We start from the raw sequence: 26,779 nt of genomic DNA on the forward strand, positions 1-26,779 counted from the left end.
CTGAGGACCCCCACTGTATCATTAATGGAACCCAGGGACCCCCACTGAATCATCATTGGAATCCGGGGACCCCCACGGAGTCATTACCGGAAGCTTGGGACCTAATTTATCATTATTTGTTAATATTTATTCATTTTCGAAGCAGTCGCGGACCCCCTGAGAGGTCTTTGCGGACCCCCAGGGGTCCCCGGACCACAGGTTGGGAACCACTGCACTAGACAGCCTCTCCTGCCATACAAATGTAGTGGTAACGATGTCGCACCGTATGGTAAAATAATTAAAAATTGATAACACTGCGGTTTAAAGTATAGCCATGTTATGTATTGTCTATTTTTTCATATTAGTCTAACGTGGGCTAAGTGCCAGCTCAGAATATGCCTTAAAATTACATTTGCCAGTTCGAGCCAGTGTTAAGCTAAAACAGGAGTCTTTCCTAAAAGCATTTGCCGAAAAAAAATTGATGTGTAACATTGACCTATCATTCACAGGTGGGAATAGCCAAAAATCAGAAGACGTCCTGTAAATGCCACCTCCACGTATATTCCTGTCCCACATTAATGATAGCAGAAGGAAAGCTTTTAGTTGGGTTACTTGGTACCACAACCTGAATATTATATTGCAACGCAAATTTAAATGACAACATTCCTGCCTTCTAATTTAGGCTTTCTTTTCCCTGTGAGTGATGGCATTTTCCCTCATCACATCTGTATAACAGATTTTCAGTGCTAGGCAGGGCTGGACTGGCCATTCTGGACCTTCAGTATGTTCCAAATGGGCTCCAGAATATAGGGCTATTTTCACTGCTAGATGGACTACTATGATCAACCATGAAAAATCATGTACACCATTCAAGTTGCTGTCCCTTGCAGTGTGGGTGTAGTTTGCACATTTTTGACAGTGCTGATGTCGGTTTCCAAACTGACCCCGGGGTTATTTTTCTTAGCTTCCTTTTTTTAATTTACCACTCCTCCGACTTGCTAGGGCCAGACCTCAAAGCTTTGTCAACACTTGTCTTCCGTTCTGTTGGAAGAAGTAGCTCTTGAGACAAGACAAAACGTGTTTGGAGCACCACCATAGACAAAATTTGTGCACAATTTTGCTTGCTTTTGTTTCCTTACTTTTTTTTCTTTTTTTATTGTAACAGATGATATAATTAGAATGAACAGGGCGCAGCAACGCAAGCTGAATAGCAGATTCTATCCATATGCAAATGGCGGTTTCAGGCCAGGAGGGAGCAGGTGGAGATTCCAACAACAGAAAGGTATTTAGAATGCTGCCTCCAAACCTGGTCTTCTCTTTGTGCTGGAAGCCGGTATTTTGTCATTTGTGATCGAGCTATTTTGCATATTCCCAATATGTGTTTTCTTTATATGCAACGATAACTGATTGGTCACTGAAGCGAGATTTGTTTTTAAGTTTGCAAACGTTCCATTGTACATTTTTGAAGCCCTTGGGAGAAGGAAGGTACACCTTGAATATGCTTTGCTGCAGGTGTTACACCCACGCAAACACTTTCTAAAAAAAATTACTGTATGACTAGAGGGTCAGTAGTATCCCCTTATGACTTGGCATTGGGATGATCAGTCAATGCAAGCCACAACATAGTCCAGGAACTGATATTGTGGAGAAATGCCCATTGAAGCACTTACTGTTTTTAAAATCTTCCATGAGTTTAAACAAATGGCTTCAGAGACCTTACCAGTATGTTAACTTTGCATATTATGAAAAGTAGTTTTAGGCCTTTAAGCTTGTTCCTCATTCTGTTGGAAAAGTATACATGTTTTTCATTTTTGCCTGCTCCTTAAAGTTGTTTTGCTGCCTTCACTTAATTTTCTCCTTAAATCCTAATTCTATAGCTGCTGCCACGCACAGCCATCTCACCACCTAGAGAATCGCCCCAATTTTGATGTAGAGTAGGCAGATGTTCTGCTGTCACAGCCACTGTGCACCTCCACAGTGATCTACATCAACTGTGCTTCCCTTTCTGACCCTCTAACTCGTGTACTGGAATGAATACTTTCTAATTGGAATTAGAGGCTCTGAAGGAAAGTACCTTGAGTGTCTTCCACCAGCTGTGAGTCTAATTCATTTACATTAAAAAAAATCCTCCCTATTTTTTTTTTTTTTTTTTTCTCTGCCAGGTTTAGCACCTTCATAGTATTTTTCGTTATCCTGAGAATGTTAACTCACATTGAACATTTGGGCCATACGAATCTTGCTTATTTTATATTCCCTATGCATATGTCTAATAAATTTGCTTATATATTGTAGGAAGTTGGCTCTGTATGCACTATTTCAAAGTAAGGAATAGTATGCACAGAGTCCAAGGGTTCCCCTTAGAGGTAAGATAGTGGCAAAAAGAGATAATACTAATGCTCTATTTTGTGGTAGTGTGGTCGAGCAGTAGGCTTATCAAAGGAGTAGTGTTAAGCATTTGTTGTACATACACACAGGCAATAAATGAGGAACACACACTCGGAGACAAATCCAGCCAATAGGTTTTGTTATAGAAAAATATCTTTTCTTAGTTTATTTTAAGAACCACAGGTTCAAATTCTACATGTAATATCTCATTTGAAAGGTATTGCAGGTAAGTACTTTAGGAACTTTGAATCATTACAATAGCATGTATACTTTTTACATAAAACACAATAAGCTGTTTTAAAAGTGGACACTTAGTGCAATTTTCACAGTTCCTGGGGGAGGTAAGTTTTTGTTAGTTTTGTCAGGTAAGTAAATCACTTACAAGTCTCAGGTTTGGGTCCAAGGTAGCCCACCGTTGGGGGTTCAGAGCAACCCCAAAGTTACCACACCAGCAGCTCAGGGCCGGTCAGGTGCAGAGGTCAAAGAGGTGCCCAAAACGCATAGGCTTCAATGGAGAGAAGGGGGTGCCCGGTTCCGGTCTGCCAGCAGGTAAGTACCCGCGTCTTCGGAGGGCAGACCAGGGGGGTTTTGTAGGGCACCGGGGGGGGACACAAGTCAGCACAAAAAGTACACCCTCAGCAGCGCGGGGGCGGCCGGGTGCAGTGTGCAAACACGCGTCGGGTTTACTATGGTTTTCAATGAGAGATCAAGGGATCTCTTCAGCGTCGCAGGCAGGCAAGGGGGGGGCTCCTCGGGTAGCCACCACCTGGGCAAGGGAGAGGGCCTCCTGGGGGTCACTCCTGCACAGGAGTTCCGTTCCTTTAGGTGCTGGGGGCTGCGGGTGCAGGGTCTTTTCCAGCCGTCGGGAAATGGAGTTTCAGGCAGTCGCGGTCAGGGGGAGCCTCGGGATTCCCTCTGCAGGTGTCGCTGTGGGGGCTCAGGGGGGACAACTTTGGTTACTCACGGTCTCGGAGTCGCCGGAGGGTCCTCCCTGAGGTGTTGGTTCTCCACCAGTCGAGTCGGGGTCGCCGGGTGCAGTGTTGCAAGTCTCGCGCTTCTTGCGGGGAGTTGCAGGGGTCTTTAAGTCTGCTCCTTGAAACAAAGTTGCAGTTCTTTTGGAGCAGTGCCGCTGTCCTCGGGAGTTTCTTGTCTTTCTTGAAGCAGGGCAGTCCTCCGAGGATTCAGAGGTCGCTGGTCCCTTGGAAAGCGTCGCTGGAGCAGGTTTCTTTGGAAGGCAGGAGACAGGCCGGTAGGACTGGGGCCAAAGCAGTTTGTGTCTTCTGTTCTTCCTCTGCAGGGGTTTTTCAGCTCGGCAGTCGTCTTCTTGTAGTTTCAGGAATCTAAGTTCTTAGGTTCAGGGGAGCCCTTAAATACTAAATTTAAGGGCGTGTTTAGGTCTGGGGGGTTAGTAGCCAATGGCTACTAGCCCCGAGGGTGGGTACACCCTCTTTGTGCCTCCTCCCAAGGGGAGGGGGTCACATTCCTATCCCTATTGGGGGAATCCTCCTTCTACAAGATGGAGGATTTCTAAAAGTCCGAGTCCCCTCCGCTCAGGACACCTTAGGGGCTGTCCTGACTGGCCAGTGACTCCTCCTTGTTTTTCTCATTATCTCTCCTGGACTTGCCGCCAAAAGTGGGGGCTGTGTCCAGGGGGCGGGCATCTCCACTAGCTGGAGTGCCCTGGGGCATTGTAACACGAAGCTTGAGCCTTTGAAGCTCACTGCTAGGTGTTACAGTTCCTGCAGGGGGGAGGTGTGAAGCACCTCCACCCAGAGCAGGCTTTGTTTCTGTCCTCCGAGAGCACAAAGGCTCTCACCGCATGAGGTCAGACACTCGTCTCTCAGCAGCAGGCTGCCACAGACCAGTCAGTCCTGCACTGAACAATTGGGTAAAATACAGGGGGCATCTCTAAGATGCTCTCTGTGTGCATTTTTTAATAAATCCAACACTGGTATCAGTGTGGGTTTATTATTCTGAGAAGTTTGATACCAAACTTCCCAGTATTCAGTGTAGCCATTATGGAGCTGTGGAGTTCGTTTTTGACAGACTCCCAGACCATATACTCTTATGGCTACCCTGCACTTACAATGTCTAAGGTTTTGCTTAGACACTGTAGGGGCATAGTGCTCATGCACTGGTGCCCTCACCTATGGTATAGTGCACCCTGCCTTAGGGCTGTAAGGCCTACTAGAGGGGTGACTTATCTATACTGCATAGGCAGTGTGAGGTTGGCATGGCACCCTGAGGGGAGTGCCATGTCGACTTACTTGTTTTGTTCTCATCAGCACACACAAGCTGGCAAGCAGTGTGTCTGTGCTGAGTGAGGGGTCCCCAGGGTGGCATAAGATATGCTGCAGCCCTTAGAGACCTTCCCTGGCATCAGGGCCCTTGGTACCAGGGGTACCAGTTACAAGGGACTTATCTGGATGCCAGGGTGTGCCAATTGTGGAATCAAAAGCACATTTTAGGTGAAAGAACACTGGTGCTGGGGCCTGGTTAGCAGGGTCCCAGCACACTTCTCAGTCAAGTCAGCATCAGTATCAGGCAAAAAGTGGGGGGTAACTGCAACAGGGAGCCATTTCTTTACATATATGAAAACTCAGAAACCATTTTTTTGAAGAGAAAGTGAAACGCTTCATATCGAAATAGTGCATTAAAATAAAATTGAGTTTTAGGCCAGGACTTTACCCAACAGTGCTGCATGTTTGTTTTAGAGATCACTAGGATTCGATAAGCAATTAATTTCTGTGGCAAAAACCAGTGAATGTTCATAGTCTGTCAGAGGAGTCTCATTATGAGAAATGCCCCCGGTGGAGTAGGAGTTGAGGGTTTGGTAGACACTTTCATACCTGGGTTCCTAGGAACCCTTTTAAGAAATAATTTACAGGTGCCACTCCAAAGATGGCTTTAATTGCTTTCTTGCCTCGTTTTATTTCGCCCCTTAGTAATGGGGGCAAATATCAGGGATAACTCTGGGGTTGTAGGGTTTGTGGGTGTTCTCAGACCGACAACCACAAAGCACTGCAAGCCATGCAACAAAGAATTAGAAGGCCCCCCTCAAAGTTTTATAACCAGCAACATGTATTGCCTCATAATTGTAAAAAAACTGAGTGCTACAGATTCAAATTGTTTTCTACCTTTGGGGCTATCCGGTGGCCTACATTATTGTAGTAGTATTATTATTAATAATAATAATAATATCTTATTATTATTATTATTATTATTATTATTATTATTTTATTTATTTTTTTGAAGGGTTTACTTACGCTTGAGATCTGACAGCTGCTACTAGTATAGGGTACCCCTGAAATAATTGCTTGGTTTTTCGTAAGGGTGCAGTATAAAATATCCTGTGAAAACTAAAATTACTTAAAGTTAGTCCTATTGTGTTCAGAAGGCTGTTGAGCAACAGTAGTCATGGGAGAACCAAGTAATCGTTATGGGGAACTTGCTATTTGACTCTAATGGGTCTGAACATCTCTGTTGACTGACCGAGTACTTCAGACTTGTGCTCGGCAGATGAAATAGTTTACTGTCCCTCTTAGGAGTTCTTGGCGCTTAGTCTTCTCCAGTGGTAGTCCTCTCTAAGCAGTAGACATCTATGTTTGTTTGTTAGTGAGTCAAAGTTTGCAAAGGAATGTTAAAAAGTACAGGAGATGGCTCTTTATAGACGTAAGGCACTTTTATGGGCTGGGCAAGTCCTTGCATTGGCAACGAAGCTGCCCTCTGTGATATTCTGGTGTGGATTTTTACATATCTAGGATCTCTTCAGCAGGCCAAATTTGAAAGTGGAGCACAATTCTAGGACTTTTATAGCAAAAGTCCTTGCGCTTGTGACCCGCCTACTAATCGTGCCTCATGCAATAATGGAAATGCCATATTGCACTTGGGAGCAACTCCACACCACTACTAGCAAAGAAGTACTCTACCACATGTATTCAGGCCTCTCAAAATCTGCTCACCCACCCATATTTTATCAGGTTGAGCTATATTTAGGTCCTATGTGCCCCTTCTGGTGAGTTGACACTGAACAGGTGTTCTGTTCAGTATGAAAGTGAAGGAGCAATAAAGACTCCTTTAAGTCTTCTTCTTTTCTTGTCACATTTGCTTTGTGTTCAGAGACATAGGTCAAGTCAGTTTATCTTCTTACAATTACTTTTCCTTCTCATTTCCAAGATTTTGTGAGGTTCACTGTTCGACCTGATGTACAAAGAGCGTGAAATGAAAGGCTGAAGGGGGTGTTCCTAACACACAACATTTAAATAACTAAGTAAACTGCACAAACATTTCAAGCTATTTTTCAGCATTTGTGAAAGCTAATTTTTTGTACTTCTGTGTGATGGAAACAATTTTTTTTTTCAACATGATGAAAACAAATCAGAACACTTTACTTGGTGATATGCAAATGATGATTTTTCTGAAACCCAATTTTCATAGATTATTGTTTATAAACTAAATAGATTTGTCAGTAAAGCTGCGAGTTAGCGGGAAGGTTTTTGGACATTTCTTTGACATTTACTGTCTGTAAATGACAGTGCGCTACCACATCGTGCTTCAGTAATACATTTATTTAAAGTGAGTGTTTAAACATAAACTGAGAAACACTCCATCCTTGATGGCAATGCTGTTAGTAAACAAAAAAATGCAAGTCATGTATCCTGTGGACCCTATATGTGGACTAGATTCTTACTTAACATGGAGCAAACGTATAGTCTATTTAATCAACAAGTTTTTTTGTTTTTTTTTGTACAGTAGAAATGCTGATCTCACATTTGAAGGTGCACTCGTGAGAATGTACAAAAAGACGACCGAAAAATAAAATATTTGCGAGGGTTCACACAATTTGAAACCCGTTTACAGGTCAAGTACATTACATTTAGGTTGAGTACATTATTCAGATTACTCGACCTGCAGGTTTAGTATCATTTTAGATTTTTTTGTGGCCTGGTATTATGTCACAGTTCTGATAGTTCTTCTTAGGGGGTCACCGTACTTCAATAGCCATATGGAGCACAAAAGTACAGTGTATTCTGGGGGTAAAGGGCAGTGTTGCGTTTATTCAAAAAGCTGATTTCCTTTTAAAGTTGCAGTACCAATGCCTTTCACCAGGGCTGCTTCAGTTTTAGTGGCACAGTATTGACTGTTTCCAGTCTACTTTCTGAATTTTATTAAGCCATTGCTAGAAGTTCTTTACAGCTGCTCTACTTTGACAGAAATACTCTTTATATTGTTGGTTTGTCTAGAACATTCCATGTGAAAATGCGCAAACCAAGACCTACCATCACATCTTCAGCTGTTCTAGTTTAGAACATTTCTCAACATTGGGGTTCAGCATCCTACTCAATCACAGTGGCATATAACCCCAAACAGGTGATTTAGGCTTAGTGTATAATCCAGCTCCAATGCCTGAGTCACTCCTGGCTATCTCAACCTAACATGGTTTCACAACAGGATGTATCAATAATAAAATACATTGACCTTCCTCCCTGCCCTGTTGTTGCTCGAGAATCTCTACGGGTAAAAAAGAGGTCTGTTCCACTAGTGCCCTGCTCTTTGGAGGCTAGGCTCACTGTTTACTACAGTACACTGTTTAAAGAAGGAACGGCCTTCCGCTCCATATGTGAAAACTGCTTTATACTCCTGTAGCCTGTTTGTGAACTTTTCTGGTGCCTAGAACCCACCACCTCACAAGTCCAATCAATATTCCAGCCTTTTATTTTACTTAGATATACTGCACTCTTGCCAAATTGGCACATCTCTGTTCAGGGACAGATGTGCAACCAGCGTAGTCTGCATTTAATACACTTTATACCAGTGTCCATATTAATACTACAAATAACTGTGTTAAACGCCTTCAAAAACTTGAATTGGAAGCTTAAAGTGGATGTTGAAGGATAAAAACCTATTGTGAACGCACTCTTTTCCAACCTTTTCATCAGTTTTATTGCCAATGACATTCATCTCACTCTACATCTTTTCAAAAATAGAACGGGGTTTTAGCATGGATTCAGGTGGCTGCTATGGAAACACCCCCTTAGAGGTCGCCCACTTGGCAAAACAAGATTGCATAGACGAGTGTGGTAGGTCCTAGTTGTTTGACACATTGAAGTTGCAACAGTGAGGCAGAACGTTACATACCTGCATGCCTGAAATAATTCATAGGAAAATCTGACACTTCTCAGTCTCAAATAGCTGCAGTGCAGCACAATGTCTTCAGCTAACTGGGGCACCATCTCTTCTGCTTTTCTCTTATCTTGGATTTTACAGCATACGTTAAGGCACCCTAGGGTTCTCTCTACCCCAGTGCAATCGACACAGTCATACATTCATTTTCATTTTTTCAGGTAATGCTGGGCTGAGGCCTAGCATTCCCTAAAATTGAAAAATGACCAAACAGCAAAAACATCTTAGAACATCTAAGAGAGAGAACTGAAATGTAACTTAAAAACCCGCTCTGTCTCCTTAGTAATGAGATTGTTTTCAAAGTTATTGTGTCTCCTTGTTGTGGTGTACCTGAACTCCCACCCGGGTGCACCTTGCACAGGGTAAACAGGACAGACACACCCAAGGATCTGATGATAGCCAAGACTCTTCACTGTTCCCCTCATCATTCTGGGCAACCCTTTCTGTGACCCTGACTTGTACGGTAGCACCAGGAACCCAGATAGCTAACTTATCTCAGTGTAAAGACCCAGCCTCAGGGGTCTGTTTTCTGCATTTGTGAATCCTTCATCTACAATTCATGGCAATATCATTTTGGGTATTAAAACAATCGGACAACCCAGGCAGCACCCTAAAAGTCCTGTATTGCTTCAACCCTTCAGCCCTGAATCATGTTCAAGAAATCTTCAGCACACCCATTGAGTATCTAGGCTTCTATTCATACACCAGTGCCAGGGGGAAGATTTGGTGGCAGTATTTCAGTTGGAATCATACCAGTATGGTAGATTCTTGGCCCATGAGTGCCAGGATCCATTCTGTATCGTCCAGTTTGCCATAGTTGGTCCTCTTCCCAGTCATTACACCTTGAGGTGAGACTCCACCTCCAGACAGAAGAAACACAAAAGAATTTAGTAAGCTCTACCCACCCTCCTGGGTGCAATATATTGGTAGCCTTACCTGGAATCCTCCTGTTCTTGTGTTTTCTGCATTCACTGAGTTGAGAACACAGGATGCATAGGAATAAGGGAAAGGAGGGGCCACCAGCTGGTCCTGTTGGACTTCCTTTTTCTTGACCATGGGCAGCTGTGCTATTTCTAGTCTCTGCCTCGTCCTCCAGGTTTTTTGTGCATCCTAAGGAGTAGACTTCATTATGAGTACTTCTTTTAAGGGAGTAGTCAGGAGGTTGTCTTGGCCGGGATCCTGGATCACTATCAGGAGACTTGTGCATGTGTGGGATGCACTGTTGGTGGCATGCAGGCCTTCTGGCCGGTGAAAGGTCTTACCCGACCAAAGAAATGTTTGGATGGTTATTTTTATTCTGTAATTTTGCTGAGCTGGTGTTGCTAATTACTTGGGGAGCCCAGTGGTAAGCATCAGCATTGCTTGCGCGGTTTGAGGATTCTCTCCTGATTGTGTCCAGGAACCTTCTAGAGGCATGAGCAAGCACTTAATAAAGAGGTTTCCATCATCCTCTCATTCAGTGGGGGTGGGGAGGAGTGGACGTCTCTACCTCGTGTGAAAAATGTAGGATGAGGAGAGATTCTGGGGAATTGGCCTAGAGTCTTTAATGTAGTTCATGAACACTTCTAGAAGGGCTTCCGACAAAGTGTGTGTAGAATCTATTTCTGAGATTTCTTCAGTTAGTGATGATCCTTGCCGTCTTCTGGGTCCTAAGGGCAAGTATATCCCCAATGTGTTGCTGCAGGAGATTCTGAACTCATGCTGGAGAGAGCATGGGGTTCTCTTGGGAGGAAAGATTTTCCTCGTCACAGGATTCCCTCATGACCCTCCAGAAACCACCTAACTCAGGTTTTCCTATAACCAGTATGTGTTGGAGGTGATGAAGCAGGAGTGGAAAGACCCTGATTAAAATTTCCCTGCCCAGACTTACCTTGAATGGACTTGATCCTCCCAGACAACAGTCAGGTGTATTCAGTTGTGGCCAGTTTAGTTGGGAGATCGTCAGTGGCTGAAGAAAGTATTTTAAAGGATTCTTTAGTTAACAAGTTGGACTCCTTTCTAAAGAAATTCACCTGTGGCTCTCATGTGGCCTTAAACATTGTGCTCTGTAAGACCCGAAAATGCCTGCCTTTTAACTTCTGCATTCAAGGCTTTGTTTCAGTGTATCCAAGATGGGACTGTGTTCAGTCACAGGAATCTATGGAGCATCAAATAGTTTTGATCAAATATTTCTTTTGATGTGGTCTATGCCTTGTTTAAGCCAGTGGTGCTTCGATTTCATGAAAACAGAACTTATACCTGTCAATCAGAACATTGACTCAGTGTAGCGATCCTCCAACCTTAGAATGCCGTTTTGAGGGGTCCTGGCTGTTTGGAGCAGAATTGGAGGATAAATTCCATAAGTTCAACTAAAGAAAGTATTCTTCTTCCTTTTGCGAACACCGCAAAGTCTCCTAGATCTTCAGAATAGAAGTCTTTCTATCAACCTTCTCAACAATCATTTGATCGGCCATCAAGATTTCAGGGCAGAACGTGTTAATCTTTGGTTTGTGCCTTTCGGAGACAGAAGCAGGATTTAGGAACTCAAGCTCTCTGGTTCTCTGACACCCTCAAAGAATCAAAGAAAACTTGTCGCGCCCTTGAGAAAGCCTGGCGCAAGGACCGCACCGCTGACAACATGACCGCCCTCAAGAACGCTACCCGCGAACACCACCACCTGATCCGTGCTGCCAAAAGGAACTTTTTCACCGACAGACTGGACAAAAACAGACACAACAGCAGAGAACTCTTCAGCATCGTCAAGGAGTTCTCCAACCCCAGCGCCAACGCCGTCACGCCCTCACAGGATCTGTGCGAATCCCTCGCCACTTTCTTCCATCGCAAGATTAGCGACCTCCACGACAGCTTCGGACACCAGACCCAACCATACACCACCGAACCGGCATCCACGGCCATCACCCTCAACAACTGGTCCCACATCAACACGGAAGAAACCAAATCCATCATGAACTCTATCCACTCCGGCGCCCCTTCGGACCCCTGCCCGCACTTCATCTTTAACAAAGCCGACGACATCATCGCCCGCACCTCCAGACCGTCATCAACTCTTCTTTTTCTTCTGCTACCTTCCCCGAATGCTGGAAACACGCCGAAGTCAACGCCCTACTAAAGAAACCTACGGCTGACCCGAGCGACCTAAAAAACTTCCACCCCATCTCTCTTCTGCCTTTCCCAGCCAAAGTAATAGAGAAGACTGTCAACAAACAGCTGACCACCTTCCTGGAAGACAACAACCTGCTCGCCCCTCACAAACCGGATTCCGAACCAACGACATCAGAACCCTGATGGACAACGGTGAAACAGTCGCCCTCATTCTGCTCGACCTCTCGGCTGCCTTTGACACCGTCTGTCACCGCACCCTAATCACCCGCCTCCGCTCCACCGGGATCCAAGGCCAGGCCCTGGACTGGATCGCCTCCTTCCTCTCAAACCGTTCCCAAAGAGTTTACCTCCCTCCGTTTCGCTCAGAACCCACCGAGATCATCTGCGGCGTACCCCAAGGCTCATCACTCAGCCCGACACTCTTCAATGTCTACATGAGCCCCCTCGCCAACATCGTACGCAAGCACGACATCATCATCACCTCCTACGCCGACGACACCCAACTTATACTCTCCCTCACCAGCGCCAAGACCAACCTATAAGAGGGTATGAAGAACGTCGCAGATTGGATGAGGCTCAGCCGCCTAAAGCTGAACTCTGAAAAAACGGAAGTCCTCATCCTCGGCAACACCCCGTCCGCCTGGGACGACTCCTGGTGGCCCACGACCCTCGGCACCGCACCGACCCCCACAGTCCACGCCCGCAACCTCGGCTTCATCTTGGACCCTCTTCTCACCATGACCAAGCAAGTCAACGCCGTGTCCTCCGCCTGCTTCCTCACCCTCCGCATGCTCCGCAAGATCTTCCGCTGGATCCCCGCCGACACCAGAAAAACCGTGACCCACGCCCTCGTCACGAGCCGCCTGGACTACGGCAACACCCTCTACGCCGGGACCACAGCCAAACTCCAAAATCGCCTGCAACGCATTCAAAACGCCTCGGCCCGCCTCATCCTCGACATACCCCGCAGCAGCCACATCTCCGCACACCTGAGACACCTGCATTGGCTCCCTGTCAGCAAAAGGATCACCTTCCGACTTCTCACCCACGCACACAAAGCCCTCTACGACAAGGGACCGGAATACCTCAACAGACGCCTCAGCTTCTACGTCCCCACCCGCCTCCTCCGCTCCTCTGGCCTCGCACTCGCTGCTGTCCCTCGCATCCGCCGCTCCACGGCGGGTGGGAGATCTTTCTCCTTCCTGGCGGCCAAGACCTGGAACTCCCTCCCCACCAGCCTCAGGACCACCCAGGACCACTCTGCTTTCCGGAGACTCCTAAAGACCTGGCTGTTCTAACAGCGATAACCCCCCCCCCTTTTTCCCCTAGCGCCTTGAGACCCGCACGGGTGAGTAGCGCGCTTTATAAATGTTAATGATTTGAAGCTTCAGAATTCCTGACTATGCCGGATCCAACCCACCATTACTGGTTGGAGGAAGTTTTTCTCTACGTGGGAAATGATTACATCTGACAGATGTGTTCTCAATATAATAGATTGGGTTATCACATATTTTTGATCTCTCATGTTCTGTTAAGGACTATTCAGACACCAATTCCCGGGTGTCCAGACAAGAAACAAGCCTCAAGAGGTGATCACCTCACTTCTGAAGCAGAGAGCAATCTGTGCTTTTTTGATAGAGAGGTCTGGGTGAGTACTTAAGCGGTTTCCGATTGGTGATACATCTGAAGAATCTCAACCAACTCATTCCAGGCATCAATTTCAAAATGGAAACTTTACAGAGAATCTGCTCTTTGAGATGGGAACAAAGTTTCCAATGTGCATACTTTTATTCTACAAGGGTCTACACTCATCTGAACTTGTTGTTCTCCTGTCCGTTCAAGTCAAACTGAATTTGATTTGGTGATTAGACTCTGACAATGTTCAGAAAGGCTTACAAGGACATGCTCAATAGCTGATAGATCTCCCTATAGGTGCCAGGAGAGTCAGGAGGGGAGCAAATATTCTAGACCAGTTATATCAGCAGAAGTGGTCTATCTTGGTGCCGAAGAAGTATTCAAGCTGGAGTAAGTTAACAGCACTCTTCAGAGATCTTGTGAGATTCAAGGCTCGCATCCCTCAGAAAAATGTTAGTAAGAATGGACAACATGGTCTGTATAGCATGCATCAATCACCAGGGGAGCTGTAACTCTTTGAATCAAGTAGTGATAGACATGGGTCTTTGGGCTTGGGTCAGTGTGCTGAGTCTGTCAGCGGTCCACATCAGGGAGAAGGACAAAATCTACACAGACCATCTGATCAGGTCCTTTCCTTCTTCAGTGAACCTCACCATATCCCATAGGATCTTCAGATGAATTTGGAGGAGGTTCATCGTTCAGTTTCTAGATCTCTTTGCATCCAAGGACCTTGCAGTCCATACTACTTTTTGAGGTCTGAAGAGGGAAGCCTGAGGTTTGGACACTCCACTACCGGCCCAAAGACTTCTGTATGCTTTCCTGCCTTTTTATCTGATATTGAGAACTTTGGCAAAGATCCAGCAGGAGAAGCAAATCTAGTCCTGATAGTTCCATATTCACAGAGGCGGTCGTAGTTTCCAACTTAATGACTCTGGTAATTTTCCCTTCATAGGTACTTCCTCTAGATTCTCCTCCTCGGGTTATCATTCCTTCCTCCTTGAAGTCTGGTTCTGTCGGTTTGGGGGGGGGGGTACAACCTTACTAAGTAAGGCTCTTCCTCTTTAGTTTGGTACAGACAGTCCAGAAATTGCAAAGATCTTCTATTTTAAAATCCTGTTCTAAGCATTGGGAGACCTTTGAAAAGTTGTAATCTTTCTAGGCTCAATCCTTTCCCTCTTCCAGTGTTAAAATGATTGGTGAATGGTTTACATTTAACTCCACAGTGAAGTCACATTAGTTCACTATTAGGGCCTTTTTGGAATTCTCCTAACCTCAGAGGGTGATCCATATATTGATCAGCAGAGGTTTCAGAAGTGTTTCTATGTCAACACTTTGCTTGATCTTCATGCAGTCCTCAAATCACTTCACTTTCTTCCATTTGGTAGACTTGAAATCTTTTTACAGAGTGGTCTTTCTGGTTGCTATTTCCTCTCCTTGTAGGATTGGGAAACTGTTGGGTCCTTTGTCGTCCCTGCTTTGTAAGGTTTTACAAGGGTGGGTTGGTTCTGAGACACTGTTTTTCTTTTCCACCGAAGGTAAATTCTGCCTTTCACAGCTCACAAGAGATAATCCTTCCTTCATTTTTCCCCTCTCGTTCTACTCCAGAGGATATTTCTTTGCACTCTTGGGATGTTAAGAAAGCCCTTTCAGTTTATCTCCATAAGTCCTAACCTTTCTGGAAGTCAGACCACCTGTTTGTGACTTTCAGGAAATTTGGATGAGGAAGCAAAGATACAAAAACAACTCTGAGCATATGGCTGAAGGCCACTATTTTACAGCCGTATCCAGGGTCTTTTGAGGGCGTATCTGTTAAGGGAAGATGCGTTATAAGCATGGCTTCCTCCTGGGCTGTGTTCCAGGGGTTTCCCATTTAAGAGATTTGTAGGGCCACCACTTGATCCTTGGATTCTACTTTAGTCAGACATTACAGACTTGTGCTTGACTGTGGTTTGAATTTTGGTGCTGGTGCGCTCCAGTCAGTTCTGGAATAATGTACTTCTAATTTTCCACATGAGTATACCCAACATATCCTGGCATATGCATGCAGTTGTAAGTGTTGTATTTTGTATCAAATCCATATGATTTGGTATACCTCAAGGTGCAATGACTGGGATGAGGGACATAGAGGTAATGCCCGGATTACTTACAAGTAATCTTAATTATTGTTGGTCCTACTCGTCCTCATCAGTCATTATAAACCCACCCACCATCCCTCGTTGTATCTCGATTCTGTGTAAGGCTACCAGTATATAACACCCATTAGAGTGTTGGGCCGTACCAATATTTTGGCTGTCTAGAGGTGGAGTCTCAACTCAAGGTGTAATGTCGAGTGGGACTAAGAGTAATGAAGATTACTGGTAAGTAAACCGGGTATTTCCAATCATCCATCAGTGTAACATCATTAGATTTCTCATCATCCACCTGCACAGTAAATGACCTCACTAATTTCTGGCCAAAATTATCTTTAGTTAATGGAGGCTGCAGCGTTTGATAGAAGGCAAGCCTGTCTGTGCACTTCCACACTGCGCCCAATGCCAGGACTCCTGGTTCTACGAGTCTGCACATAAAATGGCGAACTGGATTTTCCGTTACCCGCATGCACAGGAAGTGACACTACACTCTTCCTGCTGTAACTGTTCTTAATTAAAAAATGTTTTTTTTAAAAGACAAACAAGGTCTCATTTCCCGTCATCCATCTGCACAAATAGTGCCATCTCTGTTTTTTGGATACAATTGTCTCAGCTTAATGGAAGGCAAAGCCCGCCTGCACTGTGCCCAATGTCAGGAACCCTGGTCTTCCAAATCCTTCTTTGCGCTTCCGCAGCAACCCTGTCTCACTGTAGCTACTCCACAATGACCCTTCAGGCCCTGAACCCTGGCCACATTCCTAACTCAGCTGCTAGGCCTCACCTTTCAACACTTAAGGTGCGTTGTTCTGCTGTGCCTTCGATTTCACTTGCGCTGTACTGCACCTGTTTCACTCCATCCCCACAACACCCCTCCTTCACACTCCTCAACGGTTGTTGCTCTTCCACTAAACATGCCACTAAAATTTTAGTTCTGCTACGTGACCGGTCACTGGACCTGCTCTTCCTGGCTGACTCCTTTGTGGAGCACAATCATAGCCATGTCAATCCCAAATGGAGACAAGATTGCAAGATAGGACAGACAGGCCCAGAGTCTAAATTGGAATCACTTTTGTCTTCAGAGAATCCATCCAAATCACCACCACCTCAGAAAGCACCATCAGCAGCATGGAATACTTCATGGCATCCTCCAGACCATGTGCAAACTTCAGCAGCACCCTTGTGGACTTTGTCGAAGTATTTGTGCCCTATCCCCAAATCAGCATCACAAAATACCATCACCCTGTGATTGGAAGGTCCCTAAAACCCACCAGACACCTACTGGGCCCCAGATTGCCCAGCTTCAGCTACATCACAGTAGACAAGCCAACACAGATCACCTGGTCCGACCACACACTTACCAATTTCAAAATACCTTTCCCAAACTACCACAGAAACACCATCCCCAAATTCTCACAATAGTACTGATACAAGATCTCAAAAGCTTTCTGGTCTGCTAAACTCGTGCACCACTGGCATGACACAACAACCTCCTTGAGTCGGTCTCCAACTTCAGCACCTGGATCACTGCCTGCAGAGATACCCTGGCTCCTCTCAAAACAACAAGTGCTAAACCTAACCACCTGGTCCACAATCGCCATTCATGAAACTGCTCCGGGCATTCAGTCCACATGCTTTGGCGCGCACTCTGACCTCAGACTGGACCCCATCCTTGCAGCCCTCTACCCAATCCTGAATGACTCATCACAGAAACCTACCCAAATGCCTGGAAAAACGCCATAGTTCTCTTCAGGGGTGTGGAATTTAATAAAATATATACTTGCCCATGGGACAGGTTGCTTCTTAAATCTACTTGTCCTGTAAAAAAAAAAAAAAAAATATCTACTTGTCCCTCTGGTGCCATGTAGTGTGGCGACAAATTATGACAGCAATCTCAAAATGAAAAAGCTCAGATAATAGCAACTGTGATTATGCCAGGGTTACTACTATAGTAGAGCTTGAATACTTGCAATTTCCTTATTTTGCCATCTTTCTGTAGATATACATACTGGGGCTGGAGGAAGCAGTAAGCAATAGTTCCAGTGCTGGAATGCCTTTGAGTCTGCAAACCTACGAACCTGCGTGTTTTTAAGGATTTTAACCAGCTATTCTTTAATCTTTTCCCATAATGAGAGAGGTTGGAAATTTACCCCTGACAATGCCAGAAGTATAAGTTCTTCCAGGATTGGGGGCAAAAAAATTGGTTGAAGGAAAAGTGAACTTGTAAACGCTCAATAGATTTTCACATGAGCAATTCTACACATGCATATTTGCTCGTGCTATAATACAGTTCACAAGTATTTTCTAGGAACATGTTTTCCTGGTCTACATCTGTAAGTTCTTGTGAATTCATGAAAGCCACGAATTCAAAGACATATGCTATGGGTGCACTTCTGTGACTTTCTTTAAGAATCTGGTCCCTAATTCGATCTGGCGTTAACAGAGACATTTTGTTTTTATTAAACTTCTGTTTCTCTCTCTGTTGGCTGACTACTGTGTGAGATAACACTCTGCTCTTCCACAAGGAGCATATTGGCACACAAAGTAGTTTTGTCCTGTGCCAGGAACCACTGAGGCAATCAGTGGGGTAACAGAACTAGCAGGGGCTCCCCTGCAGAGAATGTGCGAACCCATACCCTCCCCATCCAGACTCACTCCGGGCATGTGCTTGCGCCCTGTGGCAATGTGTGCTTTTTGAGACCAAAAATCTTTTTTTATCTTTTCTAGTGTTTGTTACAATGTTGAGAACCTTGCAGCTTCCACAGCAATAAAGTGTTATATAAGCCATGTCAAAACAAGACGCACATTGACAAAACCAAAAGACTCACAAAAAATGTTGGATCGGATGGCTTTGCCAGTGCTTGCTTGTTTTCATGCTTCACATGATCTTTTTGCAAATGGCTACACTGATTTTTCCATTAGGAATATTTTTGGAAATATTAGCATGCATCAACACGTTTTACTAAATGATGCTTCAAAGAAATAGCATGTAAAATTTCAAAGTAGTGAAAAGTTTTTTTTTTTTTCCTACTCACATTTTTTTCTGAACATTTTATTTTGATAGCAAAGAATCATCACTCTTGCTTACAAGCTTCTGCTAACATTTGCATGTAATCAGAGTGCATTTTGGGAGCATTATACTTAGCCTCCTATTGTTAAACTTTTTTTTTTTATTTTTTTTTTTTATGTGTGTGTGTGTGTGTGTGTGTGTGTATATCTATCTATCTACTGGAACCACTGTCAGTAGTGCAGCATGTACTTAAAATGTATATTTACAGCGCTCACCCTAATAATTTTTCATTAATGAACCATAAGTTCAAACAGCATTAACATATGGACAAATTACCTCAATGGCAGACAGTTCCTTTCTCTGTAAACTGGCAGCCAAAAGGTTTGAGCTGCAGGTGGTTGGGCCTACTTGTCCTAAGGACAAAATAAACATGAAATCTTGTTTCCCTTGACCCCAAACAATATGTCCTGGGCGTCGGGCAATAGGAATTCCACATCCCTGTCTCTTCCACGCCCACAGCCCCAAAAAACCATCAGCAGACCCAAAGATGCTAGCCAACTACTAGCCTATCTCCCTATTACCCTACCTGCTAGAAGTGATGGGGAAAAATGATAAATGTTTAGCAACCCACTTTACTGACAACTAGCTACTTGACACTACTCAATCTGGATTCAGGCCCAACCACAATACTGATACCGCCTGAAATCCAGTTGATCATGGGGACTGCATTAGGAGGAGACACTGCAGTCCTCCTACTGGATCTTTTCACAGCGTTCAACAGTCTCCCATCCCCATCCTTATCCAGCGCCTACAAGGAGCAGTCAGCCAAAGTCCTGCAGGTTGTTGGATTTGCTCCTTCCAGTCAGGCTGTAACCAAGTAGTTGGTCAGCCTGGTCCCCTTTAACTCAGACACTGTCAAACTGTGGAGTTCCATAAATACATATCATCACTCAACCCCACTCCATTGAATGACTCCATGCCCCCCAATACGGCATCATCCAGCTTCATATCCTACGCTATGCTGATGGCATCCAGCTCCTACTCTCTCTGACAAAACGCCAAACACCTGGACAGTTTCTCTGCCTGCATGACCAAAGTCACCAGATGGATGAAAGCCAACAGCATCATGCTCAACACAGGCAAGTCAGCAAATACACCTAGCTCTGGGACTCTGCCTTGGGCCCAAAAGCCTTCTGGCAACCCACGCAAATAACCTCTGAATAGTAGTTGACAACCAACTCAGTGACTGGCCAAGTGAACTCGGTCACTATCTCCTGCTTCCACACCCTGTAAAGGTTTTCAGAAGGCTCCCCACCAACACTCGCAGAACTGTCACTCAAACTCTCATCACCAGCAAGCTGGACTACAGGAACCTACTATTTGCTAGAATCAACACTCAGCTGACCATACAAGAGTCCGCGCCAGGCTCTCTCAACCTTCGGCCCTGCAGTTCCATAACCCAGCTCCTCCAAGAGGTCCACTGTCTCCCAGTCTGCAAACAAGCACTCTTAAAAAAAAAAAACACACACCAAACACACAGACACACGCACACCAAACACACAGACACAGACACACGCACACCAAACACACAGACACACGCACACCAAACACACAGACCCACGCACACCAAACACACAGACCCACGCACACCAAACACACAGACCCACGCACACCAAACACACAGACCCACGCACACCAAACACACAGACCCACGCACACCAAACACACAGACCCACGCACACCAAACACACAGACCCACGCACACCAAACACACAGACCCACGCACACCAAACACACAGACCCACGCACACCAAACACGCACACCAAACACGCACACCAAACACGCACACCAAACACGCACACCAAACACGCACACCAAACACGCACACCAAACACGCACACCAAACACGCACACCAAACACGCACACCAAACACGCACACCAAACACGCACACCAAACACGCACACCAAACACGCACACCAAACACGCACACCAAACACGCACACCAAACACGCACACCAAACACGCACACCAAACACGCACGCACACCAAACACGCACGCACACCAAACACACGCACGCACACCAAACACACGCACGCACACCAAACACACGCACGCACACCAAACACACGCACGCACACCAAACACACGCACGCACACCAAACACACGCAGGCACACCAAACACACGCAGGCACACCAAACACACGCAGGCACACCAAACACACGCAGGCACACCAAACACACGCAGGCACACCAAACACACGCAGGCACACCAAACACACGCAGGCACACCAAACACACGCAGGCACACCAAACACACGCAGGCACACCAAACACACGCAGGCACACCAAACACACGCAGGCACACCAAACACACGCAGGCACACCAAACACACGCGCACACACCAACCAAACGCGCACCACACCAACCAAACGCGCACCACACCAACCAAACGCGCACCACACCAACCAAACGCGCACCACACCAACCAAACGCGCACCACACCAACCAAACGCGCGCACCACACCAACCAAACGCGCGCACCACACGCGCACCACACCAACCAAACGCGCACCACACCAACCAAACGCGCACCACACCAACCAAACGCGCGCACCACACCAACCAAACGCGCGCACCACACCAACCAAACGCGCGCACCACACCAACCAAACGCGCGCACCACACCAACCAAACGCGCGCACCACACCAACCAAACGCGCGCACCACACCAACCAAACGCGCGCACCACACCAACCAAACGCGCGCACCACACCAACCAAACGCGCGCACCACACCAACCAAACGCGCGCACCACACCAACCAAACGCGCGCACCACACCAACCAAACGCGCGCACCACACCAACCAAACGCGCGCACCACACCAACCAAACGCGCACACCACACCAACCAAACGCGCACACCACACCAACCAAACGCGCACACCACACCAACCAAACGCGCACACCACACCAACCAAACGCGCACACCACACCAACCAAACGCGCACACCACACCAACCAAACGCGCACACCACACCAACCAAACGCGCACACCACACCAACCAAACGCGCACACCACACCAACCAAACGCGCACACCACACCAACCAAACGCGCACACCACACCAACCACACACACCACACACTCCAAACACGCACACACCACGCACACACCACACACACACCACACACACACCACACACACACCACACACACACCACACACACACCACACACACACCAAAATTCCTCAAACTTATCTGCTCAGCCAGACTCTTACTTGCATCCCCAACATATACAAACCCAGAACCGTTGGTTGTGCCTTCTCTTACCTCACTTATGAAGCCTGGAATATGCTGCCCCTGCAGAGCAAAGCCTCCTCTTTAATTCTTGAATTTCGCAGGAAACGGAAGACCTGGTTCTTAAGCTAACCATGACCCTTGCTCTGCCCATTAGCTCCTGCTTTAGTGCCGTGATGCCCTCTGGGTTGAGTTGTGCACTTACATATCATCGAAAGAGAACCCCATACTTTGTGTCTAGAAATAGCTATCACAATCTAACAAGGACAAGTGTCCCTTAATCTACATGGAAGGATCTTCCACATTTCCTAGGTTACCCAAATATAAGAAAACCCTTTTGAAAGCAAAACAAACTGTCTAATAATGGGGTGTGGCAAGGTGGTTCACGTTGTGCATTGTTTAGACAGTAAACACTCACCTAGAGCCTATAAAATGTAAAGGATACGGTAAAGGGATTGCTCTACCATATTTTATAGTTTAACAGCAGCTGCTGTCACTGGTCTTCTCTCGGTGCCCTCCGTCTCCGTCCATCTGTGTTAATTGTATTTGCTTAAGTGTATTTCACCCATAAGTATAGCCTGGCATGGAAAAGAAAGGTATTTCTGAAGGTTTGAAACGTAACTACAAAAAATTGCAATGCTTTAAGTTTCTTGCTGATTCCTGTGAGAGATCCAATAGAACCGATAGAGAGAGGAAGCTTATTTCAAATATTGGGAGCCATGTTGGAAAATGCGCACCCTCCTGCTCTAGCACACTGGATGTGAGGCAGGCATGTAGGTATGAGTAAAACTTATAGATGGAAAGCTTATGGACAGGCAACCAAAAAAGATTATGTAAGTGGTGGTGAGGGTACAAGGTGGCAGATTGAGAACCAGCCTCGCGGCTGTGCTCTGGACCACTTGAAGTCTCTTGATAATGTGAGCTGAAACACCAATATAGAGGGCATTGTTGTAGACCACTGTATTGGTAATGAGTGCTTGGATCTGTTTTCTTTGCATTGAGGGGAAGCTATTTAAAGAAGGGGGGAGAATTCTTAATATTTTGATTTTTAAAACAGCAGGCAGATACAACAGTGGCTTCAAATCTGATAATCCAACACTGATGTCCAGGTTTCTGGGCAATTTTCAAGGGCTGAAGGGAAGAGCCAAGATTGGGAGTGCCACCAAGCGGTGATCCAGGGAGAGGTGTATCTACCAAATAGGCAAGCTTGGTTTTCTCACCCTTTAGCTTTAGGGAATTACAAGTCATCCTAAAAGTAAGTGAAATTGCTCAGGGTAGTTGCAGTGTCCTCAGAGAGGATAATCTGTGCGTCATCAGCATAAGAGATCTGATTAGATCTTTCCTGCAAGTTTTTAGTTCCTCCTACGTGGTCGTCCTGTTATATGGGCAGGACGTCCATCTTTGAGGGGTCAGATAGCCGACTCTAAGGCCCACCGCCTGTTTCCCTTTCCTGATATCTGTGCTTTCTGGAAAGCAAGGCTTGCTCTGCCACCGAAGATCCATTACTGGTCCGGAGATTCAAAGGAAGATTGAACGTGGTAGAGTACTTTCACTTTAGATGGAAATAGTGGCATATATTAAAACCCATGGCCCACAACGTTTGTTTGATGTGTCAATACTTTTTATTGTTTTGAACCAATGTCTTAAATCAGGAAATAGTAAGTTGTTATGGGATTTGTCTTTCTCCTCCCCTTATGTTCTAATCATGTGAAGAGTTCTGTTGCTATCCCATAAGCTGAGAAAGAGTAGGTATTGATAGTGAAGCTGAAGCTTCTGGGGTGGCCTAGATCCCTTGAATTATGAAGCACAATATCAAGTCTTCTTTGGGGGCAATTGTCAGTTACCAGGTGGAAAGGAGCTGTTACGATCTGTACTCTCAATCCCTTCAGGAAAGCCCACAAACTGCTGGTTATTCCTGCTAAACTGACCTTCTGTATCCTCTGCTCATTGGCTTCTCTAAGGGTGGGAACTAGTTGTGCAACTGCAGATTTGAACTCCTTCACTGTATCTTCTAGTGCTGATATCTGTCTCAGCTTCTGTGACCTTCTCTGCTGCGTTACATAGGCCTTGCATCAATTGCAGGCCACATCAAGGCTTACCTTGCTTGGTTTCCAAGTTGCCTTGGAATCCTGAATAGCTTGAAGGATAAAAGATGCTATATCTTTGTGTTGTTGCGCGGTTCTTCCTCCAGCACCACCTCCAATTATGCTTTGCCAGGAAGTGGTTTAATATAAATGTATCTATTTTCTTTTGTTTGACGCATGATCATTTGTCTCTAGTAGTAGACACCTGATCTCACAAGCACAGCAGTGTATGCCGGTGACCACTGCTCTCTCTGATAACATTCAGCACATCTGCGGAGTGCTTGTAGTGACTACCATGGAGACAATGTTGTGGTATCTGTTGCAGCACTGCTCTCCACAGAAAGTTGACATTTAGCAGCACCTCTTACTGTCATAATATGCTGCTAGCGACTAGTTCAACAGCAGGGCCAACCATTCGCTACTGCTGGACAGGGCAATTGGAGGATCCACAGATACATCTTTATCGTACCAGTCCACAGCTCTGTGTCTCCTCAATGACTTACGCCAGTTGCCTGAGGGCACTGGCTCTTATTTAGATCATGAACAATTCCAAATTTAGTTTGTCAGTTGCATCTCCCTGTTTCAACAAGTACTGTGGCAAAGGGCCCATCTTGGCCGCTCTGGATTGGTCATAACCAGCAAGTGTGGCCATGTTCTGCTGCTCAGTGCAGGAGTAGGCTCCCGATCAATCTGAAGCAAGGGAAAGGGGGCCGCAGGCTTCCCTTTGGCTTTCATGTGGTCTTGAGAGGGCATGCCTCTCGAACCACCAGGTGTGCCGGGCTCACAGTTCATTACTCCTTGCCCTCCGTTTCATGGCGAGCAGTGGTGCTAGCACCATAGGCATACCTGCCTCCCATACAGCACCTCATTATCTCCATGCAGTGCAGCGTACATGTGCCAAGCTGCTCTCCCGGGTATCCGCAGCCGCCATTTTGACTGCACTGCAGTTAGTTTGCAGAAGACCGTGCCCTCATATGGATTTAAAGTGCTCCCAAGGGTCATTGAAGCAGGAAATTCTGGGATCGCTGCAGCCACTACCGGAGTGTTACAGAGATGCATCTGCTATGTTGGCCTTCTAGCCAGGTTATTACATTTGTAACGCTACTAACTGTTCCTGTCTGCCATCTGGACTGCCAATTTGATGGTAGGCCCCATTAGGAATATCTCAGAGAAACATATAGTCTAGTTCCCAGAACAATACTAATTAAAAGTGTCTGGTCTGTCTTGTGTGCTTGCCCTCATGCATGCACCGACGTATCCCTCGGCATGTACCAACTTGGCATTGGAATCTTACTAATCATCCTTCATCCCTGTCACCCACTTACCACTTTGCTACTTAATGCACCCCCAAGCCTCCCCACAACAACATTTTTGCTCGTACAAGGGCCCCTAGCCCCCCCTCTCCCCCCCCCAAAAAAATGTTATGGAAGAATCGCAATTTGTTATATGGCCAAATCTACCTTCATTGTTTGTTTAATTGCACTTTAGTCTCTCAGCTTAACAAGGACTGTGAAGCGACATAGTGATTTGATTAGGAAGCGAACAAGAAGATGCCAGAAAGTGTGATGTAAGCAAATACTAAGACACAGGCCTTAGATGTTTTGCTTACTTTTATCACATCTGTTAGAAATGGGGTTTCTGGTTGGCTAGGGTATGCACCTCAGCCAGGCAGAACTTACCCACTCTAGTCAGGGCAAGGGAGTTACACGTCCAAGATAACCCCTGCTCACCCCCTTGGTAGCTTGGCACGAGCAGTCAGGCTTAACCCGGAGGCAATGCGTAAAGCGTTTGCACAACACACACATACATGTGACGCAATATCCCCACCACAAAGGAAACACAACACCAGATTATATGAAAATACACTGTATTGTACACCACGTAATTATTAGACCAACATCACATAACAGTACTATCCTGCTACCTTAGCAGTTGTCAGAACGTTACACATTAGTTACTCTGCAAACTAGCAGTAGTCACACATAACACACAGGTTACTCAGTATTCTGCAACATAAGCAGTAGTCAGGAAACACGTTATCACACTAGCACACTTGTCATAAGAATATCATAAAACGCCCATAGTAGGAACATTAGAAAACCTATGGCAAGTTAAGCAAACATATTAGCAAGTCATGCCCATAAAAGGAACATGTGCACACATATGTAAACACATCATAGGACAGGCAGGCAATATAACATAATTACAAAGTCTGTAAAAAGAACTTTAAATCAACGTTACATTAGTCCGTTTTAAAGTACCTGAAAAATGATGAAAAGGCACCTCCAGTGCCTAAAACGAATACTGGGGCGGCACTTCCAGTGCCTAAACAACCAATGGGGCCCCCGGCGCTCCTCTGCGCAAAACGGGGGCCTCCTGTGCATATTTGGGCCAAAGAGGGGCGGCACGCACCCTCTCAGCGTTCCTGACGGCCCCCTCCTGGGACCCGTAATCACTGGGGGCCCCCCGGGCCTCCACCGGCCCTCCTGTGGGGGGCCAAGGTCAGGGAAATCCTGAGGATCTGGAGGGGGGCGCCACGCACCCCCTCCACTCTGCGAACAGGCCCCTCTGGGGGCCCGCAAACTCCTGGGGTCTCCCGGGGCCTCCGCTGGCCCTTTCAGAGGGGAGACCCCTTCACAATTGCCCTGGGCCCACGAGGGGGCCCACCAGAAAGCCGGCGGCACGGGCGAGCCTCCGATGAGGCTGCTGCCCCGCCCGCACGCGCCGAGAGAGCCCTCCGGGGCTGGAGCAGGTGAGGGAGAGGCGTCCTCCTCTCCCTCCTGCTCGCACACAACGCCGGCACCCGGTCGGGCCGGCCGGTGCCCCGGGGGCGCTCCTCGGAGCGATCCCTACCCCGGGGGCACCGCTAGGAGCAGGCTTGCTCCTTGTCACGTCCCAGGTGGATTTCTTGTGCCCCGGGGGCACGGAACGGAGCGCGATCCTCGCGCTTTACAGAATTAAGTTCCCCGGGC

At 46.3% G+C, this 26,779-nt stretch overlaps 1 protein-coding gene across 2 annotated transcripts in view; it reads left to right on the forward strand.

The window, feature by feature from the left end:
• The window catches only part of FYTTD1 (forty-two-three domain containing 1), a 152,090-nt gene that overhangs the window by 8,656 nt on the left and 116,655 nt on the right, over nt 1–26,779 (forward strand). For both annotated transcript variants that reach the window (XM_069212840.1, XM_069212841.1), the window contains exon 2: nt 1,145–1,261. In XM_069212840.1, the coding sequence (XP_069068941.1) occupies nt 1,145–1,261 (117 nt within the window). The remainder of the gene's footprint in view (nt 1–1,144; nt 1,262–26,779) is intronic.

Source organism: Pleurodeles waltl, chromosome 11 (assembly GCF_031143425.1).
Source record: "Pleurodeles waltl isolate 20211129_DDA chromosome 11, aPleWal1.hap1.20221129, whole genome shotgun sequence".
NCBI lineage: Eukaryota > Metazoa > Chordata > Amphibia > Caudata > Salamandridae > Pleurodeles > Pleurodeles waltl.